Source organism: Octopus sinensis, linkage group LG12, assembly GCF_006345805.1.
Source record: "Octopus sinensis linkage group LG12, ASM634580v1, whole genome shotgun sequence".
NCBI classification, from domain to species: Eukaryota; Metazoa; Mollusca; class Cephalopoda; order Octopoda; family Octopodidae; genus Octopus; species Octopus sinensis.
In genome coordinates, this window is record NC_043008.1 from 23,422,911 (window position 1) to 23,443,059 (window position 20,149).

The 20,149-nt window shown below is 35.4% G+C and overlaps 1 protein-coding gene across 1 annotated transcript in view; it reads left to right on the forward strand.

Moving 5' to 3' along the window:
• The window catches only part of LOC115218047 (IQ domain-containing protein H-like), a 396,498-nt gene that overhangs the window by 353,643 nt on the left and 22,706 nt on the right, over nt 1-20,149 (forward strand). The window contains exon 18 of the mRNA XM_029787806.2: nt 2,074-2,190. Within this exon, the coding sequence (XP_029643666.2) occupies nt 2,074-2,190 (117 nt within the window). The remainder of the gene's footprint in view (nt 1-2,073; nt 2,191-20,149) is intronic.

Genomic DNA, 20,149 nt, shown 5'->3' on the forward strand with positions numbered 1-20,149 from the left:
TAATAAAGCAAATAATGTTGCATAATGGTGACACACAGTTACTGAATGTTGGAGAGAATGAGTTGGTTAAAATTTGTTGGATTTAACCTTAACTTTCATAAAATGAGTAGAACTGCATGATGAGCTGAGAGATTTGATAACCATTGAATGATTCAACATGGTGGAGTAACTGTATAATTATGAGTATGTATGTCACACAAAGAGATGGTGAACATCAGACATAGGAAGAAATAGTGAAGTTAAATTTCAGCATCTTGGATCACTGAGACATGATGATGTATAATTGAGACAATTGGTTATATGATATTTGGCACACCTATTTTACCTTGTGTGAAAAAGTGACCATTAAAACTAAAATGGTAATGATGTACATAGATTCATGTGTCATCCTCTACAACAAGATGTTATTGTCATGGTTGAAATACCTTTCTAAATGCTGTACCAAAATTCTGCTACCTGGGAAACATCCTGTCAAACAAGAGAGTCCAATGATGATGATGATGACAACGACGATGACGATGACAATAGTAATAATAATATACATACATAAAAAGCACCTGTGCCAGTACTGCATAAAAGCACCCAATGCACTCTGTAAAGTGGTTGGTATTAGGAAGTATATCTAGCCATAGAAACCATGCCGAAACAGACATGAAGCCTGAACAGCTCTTCAGCCAGTCAGCACCAGTCAAACCGTCCAACCCATGCCAGCATGAAAAATAGTCGTTAAATGATGATGATGATACATATATGTCCCCCAAATGATTCTGTAAACTACGAAACAAATGGTAGTCTGAAGGAGCAAGGTCAGGAGAATAAGGTGGATGAGGAATTTTTTCCCAACCAAGCTCTTTGATCTTCTGTGATGTGATCTTTGCAGTGTGGGTTCGTGCATTGTCCTGATGAAACATCACTCCTTTCCTATTCACTAAAGCGGGTCTTTTTTTTCTTCAAAGCTTGGTTCAAATGCTCTAATTGCTGATAGTAGACTTGAGCATTGATTGTTGCATTAAGTGGTAACAATTCAAAGTGAATTACTCCTTTGCAATCCCACTAGATAGAGAGAAGAACCTTTTTTTCATGAAGTTCCCTTCTTGGTTGTGGATGAGCTTTTTCCCTTCTACCAAGCCACTGTTTATGACATTTAACATGTCGATAGATCCATTTTTCATCACCAGTCACAAGTCTATCCAAAAAGGGTGAAATGAGTTTGCAAGAATGGAGAGAAGAGTAGCTATCAATGCAGGATTTGTGATTGCTTTCAGACGATTCATGAGGCACCCATTTTCAAAGTTTAGGAAGCTTTCCAAGTTGTTGAAGATGATGATGAACAGTTGTATGGTTTGAACTAAGCTTTATTGCCAATTGTTCAACTGATAATGCAGGATTTTCTTCAAGTAATGCCTCAAAGAGCTTATCATCAAACTCAACTAGATGTCCTGTTCGATCTTCATCTTCAAGGCTGAAATCTCCACTTCTGAATTTTGCAAACCATCTTCTGCAAGTTCTTTCATTCAAGCATTCTTTCCTATAAACTGAGTGTATGTTTCAAGTCACTTCGGCTGCAGAGTTTCCTTTTTTGTACTCATAAAGTGGTATGTGCCTCAAATGCTCTTTGGATACTTCCATGTTAGAAAGGGTTTTAATCAAAGAAATTTAAATTCTGTTATTCTGTAAAATAATATTTAATTAGTTTAAATGTACACAAATGCATAAGAATAATTTTTAATTCCATTAGACATTCTAAAATACTATTAAATTTCATTCAATTTTAAAAAAGGTAAAATCGGACAGAACTTATAGGAAGATTGATATGTACTTAGACATATTGTATTTATGATGTACAAATCTACATTAACTAATGCACACACTTATATATATGCATATAGATTTGTAACTAAAATAAGCACATGTATGCATGCATATCTTTCTGGATATATGTGCACGCATGCATGATTGGTATGCTAACTTGATTGGAGTGAAAAACACTGCCTTAAATTTATAGTTACTAAAAACTTATTTATCACTGCTTGCTGTAAAAAATTTCTAAAATATTGTATAATTGATTTTCAGAAGCAGTACCGGTATGGTGTGTTGAGTACAAAGTTGTATCATTCGAATTTATCAATCATCCACTATAGTGTATTTTTCCAAATGTGCCGAGCTCATGGCATTGGCTATGACATCAAGGTAAGAGTTTGTCGTGAATTGTAAATATGTAGAAAGTGGTGAGGTGATGGGTGAAGTTCCTAGATGTGATGATAGTGATGTTAATGGTGGATAAATTTGATGTCAGTGGATGTGGTGGTGTGATGTTGAGCTCAGTAGGACTAACATTTGTATGGATATGATGTTGGAGTTGTTGGGTTTGGTCAATAAATAAAATATTAATGGAGTGAACTCTTTGGATATATTTTTTCTGGAATTGAAGAGATGACTTAATCTTGTAAGTTTCACCATTGTTGATGTTTTCCTTGTGATATATATTATAAGATGGCTAAGATGACAGAGTATTGCTCAAATGGTCACTATATAAACCAAGACACTTTCTAATATGACCACCCTGTTGGGAAAGTTATTATATTTTCATCTGAATAGTATTCTTTAAAAATGAATAATCTTTAATATTTATCGTCATCAAAATCATTGTCACCCCCTCTAGCTCCATAACCATATATATGTGTGTGTGTGTGTGTGTGTGTGTGTGGTGTGTGTGTGTGTGCGTGTGTGCATGTTTGTATAACTGATCATATTTAAGCTACTTTAGTGTACCCTTGGTTCTAATGACTGTAACCAATGACTGATTTTAGGCAATGGCTAGTGACTGAGACCATTGGAAATATACTGTGCTTGAGAAGACCCGGCAAGCCAAGTGTAACTAACCCACTTATGTGTACCTTTCCTTCATTGGACACTAAACTCTGCTTGTGAAGACCTGTTGAGGCAAGGGAAATCGAAATTGAAATCAAATTTGATGACAGCACTGCATGACTGGCATCCATGCTAGTGGAGCTCTATGAGCACCATCCAAGCATGATCACTGCCAGGGCCACTGACTGGCTCCCATGCTAGTGGTATGTAAAAAGCACCATTTGAGCGTGATCGTTACCAGCGTCGCTTTACTGGCATGTGAAAAACAATATTCGAACGAGGTCGTTGCCAGTGCTGCTGGACTGGCTCCTGTGCAGGTAGCACATAAAAAACACTGTTTGAGTGTGGCCATTGCCAGTACTGCCTGACTGGCCCATGTGCCGGTGGCACGTCAAAGCACACACTACACTCTCAGAGTGGTTGGCGTTAGGAAGGGCATCAAGCTGTAGAAACTCTGCCAGATCAGATTGCAGCCTGGTGCAGCCATCAGGCTCGCCAGTCCTCAGTCAAATTGTCCAACCCATGCCAGCATGGAAAGCGGACGTTAAATGATGATGATGATGATAATTTATTCAATTTGCTTCTATCTTTAAGTGATATCTTTATGATAATTGCTTCACTCTCCTTAGTTATGGCCTTTATAATACTTTATAATTTGTTATAATCCTATAAATTCTTTCAACGTTTATTAACATTGCTGGTCTTTATAGTTATTTATAATTCTTATAAGTTCTTTTAACATTTTCTTAAAACTCTTCACAATTCTATATTATTATAGTGGTGATCTAATTTATCAATAATTATGTGACAATACTGGTTGATAGAAATGTTGAAATTCATGGTTTTCATTTTTCTTTTTAAAGTTGTTTTTCCTTCTCTATTAATCCTAGTCTTTCAACTTGTAACTTCATTATAGCTATATGACTGATCTCTCTAAATTTTGATATTTAACTAACATAAATTTAAATATTTGTATCTTTGTGGTGACATTGATTATTGCCTAAATTACTTTCATTAGTCTAGTATACACCTTTATTTATTTGTTTATGACAATGTCATCTTCCTGTCAACTGTGTTGTCTCCTTTCTCTATTACAACTATCGTATTTTGTTTCTGTTTAAGTATTTATAGGTTATGATCGCTGGCACTTTAATTATGGATATTTCTATTTATTAATTATTTTACTTATTTTTCTTTTCTCTACTTCTTTTCCCTCCCAATTCTCTGAAATTTTGCTGTGACCTTCACTTTTCTCTGGATTTTTTCTCAAATTATTTTTTATGAATTAGCCAGATCTACCTTAGTATTCTATTAGTTCTTCAATAAGCAGTCAGAGCATTTAATTAAGAGGAACTAAGTAAATGAATAAGTAATGTTGAAATTTATTAACCATATTATTTCTTGGATGTACTAAACAACATAAAGTAAATGGCTTTTTAGAATAATGTTGGTTAACTGTCTTCAAATATGTTTTGATGAGGTCAAATGTTATGCTTGATGCTTGCTATCTGCTCGTACATAAACTTGTTTTGCCAGTATCATCCTTTATGAGTGAGGTTGTGAAGTATAATGACATCTTTAGAATAGATGCCTTTTAATTACTCTATAATTTAGATCTTTATTCTGCTATCTATTTATGTGATTAACATATTGTAGTCCCACCCATTTCACATTTCTTAAGTGTTGGTAATTCTGATTTAGAAATTTTACTTAATCTGTTGAGTAATCAGCATATTACCACTTACTTGTATATTTGGTGAACCTGATGAGTTGAGAGTTTCATAACAATACATATTCTTATGGATGTTGTGCTGACTACATAACTGAGTGTAGTATGTTTATGTTGTAATAAAGACTCTTAAGGAAACATTTGTATCAGTACCAGATAACCCACTCATCTGTTTTATGCTTATACTTAATGTTCTATCCATCTTTGGATACTTTTGAGTGCTATTGGAGGTGTGGATTACCAAGCAAGTGAACATATCTTCATTAATGCATTCCATTCTATATTAATGAATTACTTAACTGCCTGCTTTGCTTCATTCTGGCTGGCCATTAATTGTGGTGTGCTTTATTTTGATATGCCTTGATCCTCAATAGACCCCCACTTTAATCAAATATGTATGTATTTATGTGCACATTTGTGTGTGTGTACTTGAGTCTCCTTGCCTTGACATCAAGTGATAGCTAAACATGAGTATCACTGACCTGTAAATAATGTACATTTCCAATCTTCCATAAAAACAGGTTTGGTCATGGGGAAATATTGCCTTATTTGCTAATCACACTTGTTGTACCACAAGTGTGACTGGCTGATAGAAAATATGCAGGTATAACAGTTGATTGTGCATGTGCTGTCAGTATTCTATGCTCACATGATTCACGACTCCAATATTGCAATCCACATGTTTGCATGTCTCTTGCTGTCATTAACTTCATCGGTACATGTTCCCGCATGACCTTGCCCTTCACCAGACAACCATTCTCATCTTGCAAGGTGGCTGGGCTTTATAAGGCATGGTTGTTTTCATGGCAGTTTGTTCCAACAGAACTGTCTTCTCAATGGTTATCAATTTATGGAGTTTTATCTATAGACAAAACAATGCTAATGTGCACTTTGGATTCTTCCATAGTTAATAGTGAGAGGTAAGCTTTATTGTTAATTAGTGCACCCAAAAGCTAGCTACACTAAGACATATATGCACACCCATAATATAAGATAAATGTGAAACAAATATACAATGTAGTTATCTTAAATTGGTTTACTGAATTTTATTTTTTTATATAATGCCTCCAAAAAAGAAAGTGAGATATGATGAATCTTATTTAAAATTCGGTTTTACTGTGATAAAGTCTGATGGAAAAGAAAACCACAGTGTGTCTGAGGTTTTGGCATCTACTTCACTAAAGCCCATCAAGTTAAAGAGGCACTTTGAAATGAAACATCCTAGTTCAATATATAAAGATGCTGACTTCTTCAGACATGAAGCCGACAGATTGACAAAATCCAGACTTGATGATACAGGAATGTTTTACTAGATATTACAGCTGGTATGAAAGCATCCTGTGAGATTTCAAAGAAAATAACTGTTGCCAAAAAACCTCACAATATTGGCAAAGAATCTATATAGCCTTGCTGCAAAGGTATCATATCCAATGTGCTAGGAAGTTCTGAACTTCAGAAGCCAAAGCATGTCTCTCTCAAATGATACTATTAGCAGGTGAATATCTGAGCTTATAACATTCTGTCACAGTTGATCTTTAAGATTCACAATTCACTTTTGAACTTTTTCCCAATCCAGCTTCATGAAACAACAGCTGTTGCCAACTTAGCCCAACTTTGCATCTATGTATGTTATGTACATAACAATCACCTGGAGGATGAATTTCTGTTTTGCAAAACTCTCAGCACTGAAACAACTACAAAGGAAATATTGAACATAGTGGACAAGTTTTTTGAGGCACATGATATCAACTGGGAGCATATCATTGGCATGTGCCACAATAAATATAGGTATAAATTTAAACTTGTAATCTGAGTAGAGTATCTGTAAATTTCTCAATAGGTCAGTGTAGGTGTTTTCTTTTTCACTGATCTTTCACTTTATGTTGACATTTGTACTCTTTCTTTCATCCAAACTTGGTCTATGGATGCATTTCAACATAAGTTTTAAACCTGTTGCGAAAGAGATACAATGTGACATTTAACAGCTGTCTGAATCAATGTAAAACTTCTACTTCCCTGTTTTTGCCATGTGAGTGGTTCTGTTTGGAGGGATCTGTTTTATTTCTGCCAGAGCTAACAATTTTGGTCTGCTAATATCCCCATTATCAACCTGTTGAGTAGGAGGTCAGCTTCTTGTATCTAACAATTAAGTTTTTCCTGGCAGCTTTCCACCATAAAGTTTTCAAATTACAGCAAGTATTGATGCTGTCTTGGGTGTAAGTCAGGGACAATGTCTTTGGATTTCCTCCAGATACAGAGCATCCTTGCTCAAGATTTTTCTACTGAAGGAATCTGTATCTTGTCAGAAGGAGTCTCTATGATATTTATTGTTTTACTTCTGTCTTCAAAAACTGCTGCTTATTTTTAGTTAAATTTGATGTTAATTATTTTTCTTTCAGTTACTATCTTCTGATGTTGGAGTTTTTCATTGACAGCTTTTAGTTCCTGTTTTAGGGCAGTGAATTTGTAATCAAGATTTCTTTTTATACTGTTTCTATCTTCTTCACATTTTGTTGACGAGGCATGTAGTGATTTGCTTGTTTGCATGCAATAACCATTCAAACATGACCGATTATCTTCCATAAAATAGCAATCTTTCTCTCAGTTTTCAAAACCTATGATAATACTTTTTCCATTGTTTTGGTTTTGTCTACTTCCTGAGTACCTTTCATGTATGGGTGACAAGTGGTTGACTAGGCATATAAACAGATATTAATTTGTTAGTATGAGGGTTGTAAATATTCTCCAATTTCATCAGTTGTTCTTAATACTATCTCTGTTGGTCTTTTGCTTACTTTTGTTTACTTTTTTAGAATAATCTCTTCAAGAGAATATTCTAAAGCTAAAATTATTTTCTCTTGAAATTTTCTAATAAAGGCATATTTCATTAATATATATTCCTGATTAACCACTGCAATGTAATAAGCAGGAATATATTAATGTTGTACCTACTAGTTATTATAGTAGTAGTAGTAGTAGTAGCAGTAGCAGCAGCAGCAGCAGCAGCAGCAGCAGCAGCAGTTGTCTTTGCTTACAATATGGACTGGCTGATAGAGGGTATAGCTGTAGGAATGTTGTTAACTGTGAAAGCATGTGGTATTCTTGCATCATTCTTCCTTTTGTCTGCACTGTTTGAAATAAAGTGGATTTCATCTCTTCTTGGGATAAAGTTACATTCAATAACTTTCTCCCTCTGTTCAACAAATGTTACTTGCTGTCACAATTGTGTTGTTGAAAATAATTTAGCTCTGGGTACAGATCATCCTTGTATGTTTAATCTATTCGTATACCTAACAGTAGGATTTTCCTTTACCCATTTTCAGCAATTAAATAAGTTATCATAACTAAAAAAAAGGCATTTCATACTATTCTATATTTTTGAGGTGGTGAGGAATTATGTACATTATTTACAATGGACAGATAGATGTCCTCACCTTGTTTGTTGTTATCACAACGTTTCAGCTGATGTACTCTCCAGCTTTCATCAGGGTGTTCTGGTGGGATTTCGAACCCAACCCTTTATTTGACTAATGGGGTACACTGTTCTCATTCCTAAGGTATGTTGCTGGTGTTATTTTTCTGTTGATATTATTTTTCAAGTCCCTGCCTGGGATTGAACTTAGAACCCAAGGGTTAGTAGCCCATGCACTTATCCACTACATTTTAAAATTATATGCCCAGAGCATATAACATAGATAAGAGCATTGGCTACTAACCCTTGGATTCTTAGTTCACAGAAAATTAACAGCAGCAACATACCTTAGGAATGACATCCACTCCAGTATGGCAGTATAGTTAGTTAGACAAGTAAAGACACGACTATCTATGACCGACTTCTCGATGTCACAGTATTTGTAACAACTATCACATACCACTCGTTGCATGGGAGTTCCATTATTATTATTATCCCCATAACATCACCCCTTTTTATGTTTTAATTTTTCTTAGGAAGTGTAATTTTCTTTCTATTACCAATAATTTTTTACATCACTCCACCTCTTTTTTCGAAATTTTTTTTCATACTGTTACAAATTTAATATTTTTTTTCATTTGGCATCCACTTCCAGGAACTCTGTACATTTTCTTTTTTCTTTGCTTGTGTAACTGGGTTCAATTATTTGTAGCAGTGTTGGTACTTAAAAAGTATCATATAGCCATTCCATTGGTTCTTCCATTCTTTCAGGTTCGCTCTCAACAAATCTTTTTTTTAGTTGATTCATGTGTTTCTTGTATATCCATTTTCTTTCTTGTACCAAGTATAACATTTTTCCTATGCTTTTGATAATCACACCATCTTCCCAACTTTGTTTTCCGTTCTTATATGCCCTAACAAATAAACTTTCACTAATTTTGAAATATCTTCCTGTATTATCCCTTACAATTTTCCTATACTTATGAGTTAGCAATTTGTCGAAGACTGATTTTATTTTCTTTGCAAGCATCAGCTCTGCTGGTGACATACCTGCTGGTGACATACCTGCTGGTGTATTTGGATTTAGTGTCACCCAGTATACTCTTAGGAATCGTTGTAGAGCTACCTCATCTGTGACTTCCTTATTTGATTTTCTTAAGGCTCTTTTGAACGTATTGACTAAGTGTTTTACTTTTTTGTTAGATCTGGGGTGATATGGCACAGTAGTTACATGTTCTACAGTGAATGTTTTACAGAACTTTTTAAACTCAAAAGACACAAATTGCATTCCAAATCTCACAAACAGCTCATGTAGGAAGTTTATCATAGCTGAGAAGGTTGGCTTTTTACATATACAAATTTCTGGCCATTTAATGAAACTATCTGCTTGCACTAAGTAGCATGAATTGTTTAAGGGACTAGTGAAATCAATGTGGCCAAGGTTCACTTTTTATCATCAGTAATTTTGCTGCTGGGGCACATCCTCTACAGCCTTTCACTAAATTTTCGATTTTCTATCCATTTTTGGCCAGTACACATAGCTACGCATTAAAGCTTTCATCCTCAAAATACCAGGATGTCCATCATGGAATTCACTCAGAATTTTTCTTTTGCAGTGTTTCAAGTATTACTACTTTCTGTGTATACATCAGTACACCATCAAAAATTGAGTTTAGGTTCACATGATGGTTTCATTTTGCACCAATCCTGTTCCTATTTACTTTTCCTGTCCACAGTATTCCTTTCATTTCTGTTATGAATTTGTCCTTTATCACATTTTGTTTTATGTCTTCAAGGGTCATCGATGATTTGCATATCACATTCCTCATTGCATTTTTTATTTCTCTTTCTGATCTTAATGCTGTGATTACCATATCTTTGAATGGCTCACAGTATTTCAGTATTAGTCTGGACAAACCATCTGCACACCCTAGTTTTTTTGACAGTAAATATTCTATTTTATAATCAGAATTCAATAATGTAGTGTCCCATTGCTGTAGTCTATTCACTGTGTGTTGGTATTCCTCTTTTAGAACTGAAATCGACAGTAGCAGGCAATGATCCATTTGTAGATGGAAACCTCTTCTATGAATAAATCTATGCATTTTTTTCACACTGAATATGATTGCTAATACTTCCCTTTCTATCTGGATATAGTTCCTTTCTTATGATAATAACTATCGTGATGCATGGGCTATAGCCTTTTCATTCCCATCATCATATTTGTGCAGAAGCAGTGCTTCTACACCATAATAATTCGCATCTGTAGCCAATAAAATATTTGGCTTTGGATCAAAATGCATTAACGATAAGTTTGATGTTAAAATGTTTTTTAATTCATCAAATACCTTCTGACACTTATCACTCCAGCACCATTTTGCATTTCTCTTTAACAAATCATTTGGTGGGGCTCTTACATTATGTATATTAGGAATATAAACTTGATAGTAATTTACTAATCCCAAAAAGGATTGTAGCATAGTTACATTATTCAGCGTGGGCATATTTCTTATCACAATTGTTTCCATCTGTTTTTATCTATTATCTGGCCCAAGTATTCAATTTTTTAGAAAGAATTCACATTTTTCCTCATTTTATTTTAAACCATATTCTCTTATTTTAAATACTCTTTTTATGTGCTCTATATGTTTTTTGTGTGATTTGCTTTTTATTAGGATATCGTCTAAATAGGCAATAGCAAAATCACTGTCTGCTAGCATTGTATCCATTATTTGTTGAAATATAGACGGGGCCACTTTTACACCAAAGGGAAACCACTTAAATTTAAATAAGCCACAGCATGTATTAATGGCTAATAAGTGTAAGCCTTCTTCTTCTACTTGAATTTGTAAATATACCTCCAAAAGATCTAATTTTGTGAAGAATTTCCCTCCATTCGCTTTAGCAAATGCTTCCTCAGGACTCGGTAATGGGTAGTTATGTAACATTAAGCAATTGTTTAACCCTGTTGAAAAATCTGCACAAACCCTTGATTTACTATTTTTCTTTTTTACGTAGACTGTAGGTGCTGCCCAATCTCAATAGTTCTTCTTCTCGATTATTCCTAGGCTTTCAAGTCTTTCAAGTTCCTTATTTACCTGTTCTAGTGTCACACTAGTGCCACAAATGGTACATTATGTCTTGGCTTAAATACCAGTATTGCACTTTGTGTTACTACAATTTTTGCCTTCGTTTTGTGCAGCAGCCCAGGTCATCAGAGAAAGCATCTGGAAATAAATGTTCTATTTTTGTTTCAGTCCCTCAGCCACATTTGAAACTTCAACTGAACTGACTATATTCACACACAAAAACACTTATGGGCATATTCCACAATTTGAACAGTTCCATCCACCCCGTGTTAAATAGATCAACTGAATTTTTTTGCCATTTTCATTTGGTCACAAAATGTCACATTACACACAAATTCACCTACAAAATACAATCTTTTACTCATAACACTGTGTGTTACTTTTGTAGATTTACTTAATTTTGGCTTACCAATATACTTCCAAGTTTCTCCATTCACAATATTAATATCACTTCCAGTACTAACTGCATTTTTACTCTTATACTTTAATTTTCACATTTACGAATTTCCTCTTTATCATATTACCATTTTCTTTCAATGACATCTTGCTTATTCCTCTTTCTTTGTTCCAACGTTTTGTTATTTTGGTTTTACAGTGCGCTTTTATGTGTCCAATTTTTCCACAGACCTCCACATGCAAAACATGGGTTTATTTCCTGGATTTTGTCCTGTTTGTACTGTATTTTAGTTGACATTTGATTTCTATTCTCCCTGTTTTGTACTTGCTTTGCTTGGGAGCAATCTTTGTGTTCAATTTTCTCTGATTTGTGTCTTAAATTTACTATTCTTTCACACTCTTCTGATACTTGTAAGGTTACAGCTTGGTTTTTTCCCAGCTTAGCAAGAATTCTCATTCTTATCTCTGTGTCTGTCTCTGCAGTTACTCCCTGAGTAAATAACAGGTACTTGAACATGCCTGGCGTTAACTCATCCAGTTTGAACTTTTCACATTCTCTGTTAACTCTACCAGCATGTGTGATGTAGTCCTCATTGTTCTTTTCTAGGTTCAGACATTTCTAGTGTGTATTGAACAACAAGCTTTTCTTGCTAAAAATTTTACACAATATTTTTAAAGTTTATATCAGATGGTTTGTCTGAGAGTACGTAATTGCTGTAATGCTCATGTTCTCATGCTGCCAGTTTTCTTAGGATTAGACATATTTTCATATCATCTTTGCACTCTTTATTGAAAATCTGTTTGGATCTTCTATAGTATGCCTTGAAGGTAACTCCTTTGTCTGGTTCATACATAAATTCCATTATTGAGTTTGCAATATAATCTGGCAACAGCATCTTTTCAGTATTTTTGGATGACTTGCTCTTCATTAATTGTTGCATTTGTTGCTGTAATAGTAATTGTTGTTGTTGTTGTTCTTGCAGTTGTTGTTGCTATTTTTGCAACTTGAGCAAACTGGCCAACAAATCTTCCATGATTTTACGATTTTGCATACAATAAAATTTGCACAAAAAACTTTTGTGATTTCATTTAATTCTTGTACATTTGTTAATTCCCTGTGAGTTTGTTAATTCCTCAACACCACTGTTGTAATCCAATGTCAGACTGTTATAACGCACACTCCAGTATAGCAGTATAGTTAGTTAGACAAGTAAAGACACGAGTATCTATGACCAACTTCCTCAACTTCTCAACGTCACATTATTTGTAACAACTAACACATACCACTCGTCATGTGGGAGGGGTGTTCCATTATTATTATTATTATTATTATTATTATTGAGTGAGAGAGCAGTGCATGCCATCAAAGTAACACTGGGGTAAAATATACGAAGCCCAGTATACCCATCATGACTACCCGTCTGATAAGGGTACACTAGGCACATGCATCACAACCATATGTGCGTGACATGGTGATCTCATATCAAGATAAACAGCACATGACCTTGCAGGTGGGGCCCATCCTTCTCAAAAGGTCCCTGAATTAATAAAGGTTGTTTAAGGGTGTTGAACGAAACACCCATGTTTCCAGAGGTGAATTATTCAAACCCCAAAGAATCCCTCTCAACACATAGCGATGATGCTCCCCCACTACTTCTGCCTGTGATCAGAGATGCACATATCGTCAGCCACTAAGGGACATGCTCAACTGGTTATGGTCAAACAACTGATAAGCAAATCTGTGGTATTGAGCAGAATATTTGCTGTAGTCCATCTTTTATACCAAGACAAAATAATGTACATGATAACACTTCCAATCAGTTAACATCAGAAGCCACAAGAGCAACTGCCTGATACTGCTATTATTATTATTATTATTATTATTATTATTATTATCATTCAGTAGTTTTATTTTTATAACGTGCTTTCACTTCACTACCGAGCGCAGCTCTGTGTACCTTGGGTATGTGCTGTGATTTATTGTGATGCTCTGATGGTTACTGTATTGAAAGTGTTCTGCGTAGGATGTGTGCAGTGCCTTGTAGTGCAATTTTCTGTATGTTATATGTGTTTGTAAGTCCTGGTGTTTTTGTTATGTATTTGTCTGAATATTTTTTTATCATGCCTAATGCACCTACTATGATAGGAATTGTTTCTGTTTTTAGATTCCACATTCTAGTTAGCTCTATTTCCAGGTCTTTGTATTTTGAAAGTTTCTCCATTTCTTTTAGAAATCTGCTAGTATTGATACATCAATTAGAAAGCATATTTTTTCTTCATGATCTCTGACAACTATATCTGGTCTGTTGGCCTTAATTTCTCTATCTGTGTGTATTGGCATATCCCAGAGTATGGTTGCTTTCTCGTTTTCTGTGATCTTTTCTGGTGTGTGCCTATACCATCTTTTTTCTGTTGTTATTCCATGATGTTGGCATAGCTTCCAGTGTATGTAGGTCCCAACTTTGTCGTGTCTGTGAATATATTCCTTCTTAGCCAGGACTGGGCAGCCAGAGATAATATGATTTATTGTTTCTTGTCCATCTCCACATATTCTGCAGTTACTTGTTATATTTCTTTTCATTACATGTTTTTTGGTAATTCCTGGTGGGGAGGCTTTGGTCTTGTGCTGCAATTAAAAATCTCTGTCTCTACTTTGAGCCCTGAGCTTCTCAACCATTGCTGGGAATTTTCTTTGTCTATTTCTTTTGCATTTAGTTTAGTCCAGTATTTGCCATGAAGGGGCTTTTCTTGCCATCGTTTTATCATGGTTCATTGCTGTTCTAGTTTTAGTTTGGATTTCATTTGTTTTAAAGCTTTTGTTGTTTTTCTTCTTCTTCTTCTTCTTCTTCTTCTTCTTCTTCTTCTTCTTCTTCTTCTTCTTCTTCTTCTTCTTCTTCTTCTTCTTCTTCTTCTTCTTCTTCTTCTTCTTCTTCTTCTTCTTCTTCTTCTTCTTCTTCTTCTTCTTCATATTTGTTAGGTGGTATGATTTCTTGTTTGTATTTGTCAGCTTCCTTAAATACTGAGAACAGTTTTTTGTTTTGCTCGTGTTTTGCCGCTATTTGTATCAGTTTTCCTTGCTTCTGAAGTAGGTATTTTTGCAGTCCTATGGTGGTTATTTTATAGTAGTTTTCCAGCTGTATAAGGCCTCTACCACCTTCTATACGTTGTATATATAGCCTTTCTATGTCAGATTTTAGGTGATGCATCCTAGATCTTGTCAAAATTTTTCTTGTTTTCCTATCGATTTTGGTTAGTTCATTTAGCGTCCAGTTAAGGATATTGTAGCTGTAACTTATAACTGGGATGGCTAAAGTGTTAATACCTATTATCTTGTTTTTAGCATTGAGCTCTGCTTTTAGTATTGATCTAACTCGTCTATAGTATTCTTTCTTTATTTTCTCTTTCATTTGTGTGTGTTGTGTCTTATCTAGTTCATGGATTCCTAAATATTTGTAAGTTTGGCTTTGGTCTGATTCTCTTATTTCAATGGCTTTATCTAGTGTAATGTTGCTACTCTTAACTAGTTTTCGTCTTTTCAGGATTACTTTGGCGCATTTTTCTAATCCAAATTTCATATCTATTTCATTGGTAAATCCATGAACTGTCTTTAGTAGTGTTTCCAGCTCTTTGTCATTTGTAGCGTATAGTTTTAGGTCATCCATATATAAAAGGTGGCTGATCGTTTCACCGTAACATTTATGAAAAACAGAAAAGGAGTGAAAAGAGCGTGTCTCCCTGGAATATTCCTCTTCTAATGGGAATGGCTTTGGTTTTCACAAGTCCTTCTTTTGTTTGGAGCTGTAGCACTGTCTGCCATTTATTCATAGAGTGTCCTATGTATTTTATAATTGTTGGTGCTACTTTGTTAATGGCTAGTGTTTCGAGGATCCATGTGTGGGGGATGCTATCAAACTCCTTTCTGTAGTCGATCCAAGACATACTGAGGCCTTTCTTCTTTCTGTGGCTGTCTTCATTTATGGCTTTATTGATCATTAGTTGATCTTTACAGCCATATGAGCAATTGCGGCACCCCTTCTGCTCTTCTGGAAACTGGTTGTTTTCATCCAGGTGCTTGTTCAATCTTTGTGATATTACTTCAGTGAATGCTTTGTACATTGTAGGGAGACAGGTTATAGGTCTGTAGTTTTCTGGTTTTGCTGTCTCATTGGATTTGGGAATTAAGATGGTTTTTCCCCTTCGTGAGCCATTCAGGCATAGTCTCTGGCTCTGCCAGTATGTTGTTAAAGTTTTCAGCTAGCTTTTTGTGCATTCCCGTCAGATATTTCAACCAGAAGTTGGGAATCTTGTCATGCCCAGGTGCCTTCCAGTTGCTTAGTCTTTGCAGTGCCTGGGTGACCTCTTCAGTTGTTATGGGGGTCCAAAGTTGCTCAGATGCTAAGTTTGTTGTTTTAATACTTCTTTTTTTTTGGTTGTTCATTCGCCGACCATATTTCTTTCCAGAATTCTTCCATTTCTTCTGCCGTTGGTGCTGCAGTGATGTCTATTTTATTTTTGACAAGTTCTTGGTAGAACTTTTTGGGGTTGGAGTTGAACTGTTTGTTTTGTTCAAAGAAATGTTGGTGTTTCTCATACCGGTGGATCCTTTGTGCTTTGGCAAGGATATCTTGCTTTAGCTTTTCTTTTATCTCAGGTAAATCTTTTTCTGTGATGTTGTATTTGCACAGTATTTTTGTTTTCTTTTTGTTGCTTAGTAGCGTTGATTGTCTACTGATTTCATTAAGAATCGATAGATCTTTTCTCATTTTTTGTATTTTTTTTTCGGATGTTATTTATCCACAGGGTTTTTTTGGGTGGTGGTACTCCTGTTTGAATGGGTTTGAGGGAGTATCCAGCTTCTTTTGTGGCTGAAGTGGCTGCTGCATATACTAAGTCATTTAGCTCAGTGATATCGCTATTTGTTTCAGTGGCTATTAGTTCTGTGACGGCTAGGTTTATGCTGTTTATAATTGATGTTGTTTTTTTGTCTATTTTGATTTTTGGGAGTTATGATCAGTGGTCCATTTTCAGATCTATGTTTTTCAGTTCTTTGATTATTCTACTTTTTATAGTATCATAATCATTAGGCTCCCCTTCGTTGTTTCCAGGTTTTAGATTTGTGTCGCTTTCTTTCTCGTTCGTATATTTGTCTGTCATGTTTTGGCTTGCTGCTTGTCGTGCATTATTATGCATCCTTACGGTCTGGGATTGTTGTTTTTTTGTTTACCTCGTTTTTGTTGGAAATGTTACGTTTGTCTTCGTGTTTTACTATCTCAGTGTTTATATTATTTGGCATTGTTGTGTGGTTTCTATCTACATTTCCCTGATGTATTTTTTCTTTTATATGTTCTAATTCTATTTCTGATATTTTTTTAGCGTTGAGAATATATCTTCGTACATTAGCTAGTTTATTAGGGTTCATTGCTCTATCCAAGTCTTTCTTCCATATTTTATATGTATATGTTGTTATGTTTTCGTTCTTTGGGTAGAGCACTGCTGTAAAGTAAGCGTGTAGGATAGAAATGTATTTCTCGTGTCCATTTATGCCTTTTTGGTTTTATTTGTAGGACATGAGGAACAGCGTCCGGCCCATTATTTTGATGGTAGTCATTTTCGTAGGGTACCGGTCCGTTCATTTCTGTTGTCACATTGTTTTGCACATGTAGCTTTTCGTACTTTTTTTGTAACAGGTTCAAGTACATACTTCCCGCTTGTTATTCTTGGGTTGAATAATACCGGTATTTTTTAATTTGTTTGTAGTTTTTTGTTTGGGGCCGGAGATGATCTGTTATTGATGGATCGTAATGTATCAATCATGTTTACATGGCTGGAGATGATATCGAGTTAAAATACATCATTTTGTTTGGAAAATAGCAATAAATTTCAATATGTATTATTTATTCGGATATAGTCCAATCCTTTGTCAGTTATTTTTTGGCTCCATGCAATGTCTTTGTTTCCGATGTTTGTGGATAGATTTTGGAGCACTGTTTTATCGCTCTCACATGTTAAATGTCCCCTGGTGTTCTCTGTCTTATTATTATTATTATTATTATTATTATTATTATTATTATTATTATTGAGTGAGAGAGCAGTACATGCTATCAAAGTGACACTGGGGTAAAATATACGAAGCCCAGCATACCCATCACGACTACCCGTCTGATAAGGGTACACCAGGCACTTGCATCACAACCATATGTGTGCGACATGGTGATCTCATATCAAGATAAACAGCACATGACCTTGCAGGTGGGGCCCAGTTAGAATTTTCTTCAGGTCGAGTAGCCCATCTTGCTCAAAAGGTCCCTGAATAAGGGTTGCTTTAGGATGTTGAACGAAACACCCATGTTTCCAGAGGTGAATTATTCAAACTCCAAAGAATCCCTCTCAACACATGGCTATCAAACAACTGACAAGCAAATCTGTGGTATTGAGCAGATTATTGTTATTATTATTATTAGTATTATTATTATTATCCGCATAAAAGTTGCATATCCCAGTGCCCCAATAATTACAGTTATAAACCTGAACTTGCAATCTAGATAATTTTTCAGTAGTTCAGAGTAGGTATTTTCTTTTTCGCTGACCTTTAACTTTATGTTAACATCTGCTGTACAGAGTTTCTACAACTGTACACAGTTTCTCTTCTATGTTCAAAATCACTCTGTCACGTCTATTATGTTTACATTTTATTGAGGTTTTGATTAAGACACAGTATTCTTTGTTTATTATGAGTGGTTCTTATTTCTAATAACATCTCCATGCATGGTCTTCTGCTGATATATGCTCATCCTTTCACCTAATGATACATTACACTAGGGTTGTGCGACTTCTTTGGGCATGTATTTAAGTTCATCAGACAAGGTATACGCTGCTCAAGGAGCTGCTTTCCAAGTCTTATGATATTATCAGCCTCATGCATCCAAACTTGGTTAAGGGATGCACTTTGACACTTGGTGGTTAAAAGATGTTGCTGAAGGGATGTAAGACAACATTCAAAGGCAGTCTGGCTCGTTGTTAAGCCCCTGCCCCCTTGTTTTCATTTTAGGTAGAGGCAGTCTGCATCATTATTGATGTGGAAATTATGTGTGCTGGTTAGTATCTTCTGAGTTTTTCCATCAATAGTTTGGATCTCATCAGGTGTTCAATCAAGCAGCCCAAATGTTGGTATGAGTATTGGTACTACAAACATATTGTAGGCTATGTTTTATTGAATGCAGAGATTTCCAAGGCCCATAGTTTCTTTATTTCAGCAGTAATATTCTTTAGTGACATGTGTTTTGTTATAGATGCCATTGTAAGATATGCTTTCACCCACTCCTAGATACCTGTAACATTCCTCATCAGAAGTAGAGGAAACAGTTAAGTCATTGATGTTGCTAGTCTGGTTTATAGTTCTCCCTCTTTTCACTACCATATAGCAACATTTATCCTGGCCAAACTATAACCCTATATCCTTTGCGAATGTTGTAACCAGGTCAACACTCTTTTGCATCTCGTGCATATTCTTGGCATATAGTTTCAAGTCATCCACAAAGAAACAGTGTAATTTTGGTACTTTTGTTTCTTTGTGAACCAGTGGGATGTTCTTCAGACTTCCTTAACATGAATGACAAGGGGTTTACAAAAAATATAAGCAACATCACAGAGAGGCTGTCTCCTTGGAATATGCCTCTGCGATACCGTACTCTATCAATGATAAAACAGTCATGCCTTGTGTTTAATTTCAAGATGGTGGCCCATGATGAAGTCAGGGTCAGCTGTGGCTTTGGAATTTTAGCAAGTTGAAGGGCTTCTAGCATCCATCAGTGGGGGACAGAGTCAAAAGCTTTATTGTAGTCCAGCCACATTGAAACTAGATTCCTCTTATGTTTCCATACCTCTGACATTACAGTTTTGTTTATTAACAATTACTCAGCACATCCCCAAACTCCCTTCTTCCCAGCTGCTTGTTCTGCTGTGATGATGTTATTAGTTTCACAACAATCTTGGAGAAAGAGGTTTAAACATGCTGTATATATTCTATGTATGTGTGTATGTATGTGTGTATGTATGTATGGTGTAACACACCATACTAATCATATCTGTCGGGCATGTCGAAGAGAGTGTAATTCAGCAGGAGGACTTAAACGACATGCAAAGGTACATGAAGCCCAGTTACAACTACAGCTGGCTATTACCAGTAAAGGTCTTAGTTGCCAATTTTGTACAAGACATTGTAGATCTTTAGCTGGGCTAAAAAGTCACATTCGATCACAGCACCAGTAACAGTTAAGCTTCGTGCAATGGCCATACTCGATAACGAGGGGGCAGCCATAATAATGTATGTATGTATGTATGTATGTATGTATGTATGTATGTATGTATGTATGTATGTATGTATGCATACCTTCTCACATGCTTTGTATATTCTCACATTGCATATATGCACACCCTCCTTACACATACATCAGCACTTGACTTACACACTTAGCCATACTTTTTTTTTACATCACTTTATTGGAAAGTTATTTCCTGGGTTTCAAACCATTTTAGTTGTCATCCTTCATTTTCCTAAACTACTACTACTACTACTACTACTACTACTACTACTACTACTACTACTAGTCCCCTCTCTCCTCCCTTCCCATATTTTTCATCATAATGAGGATT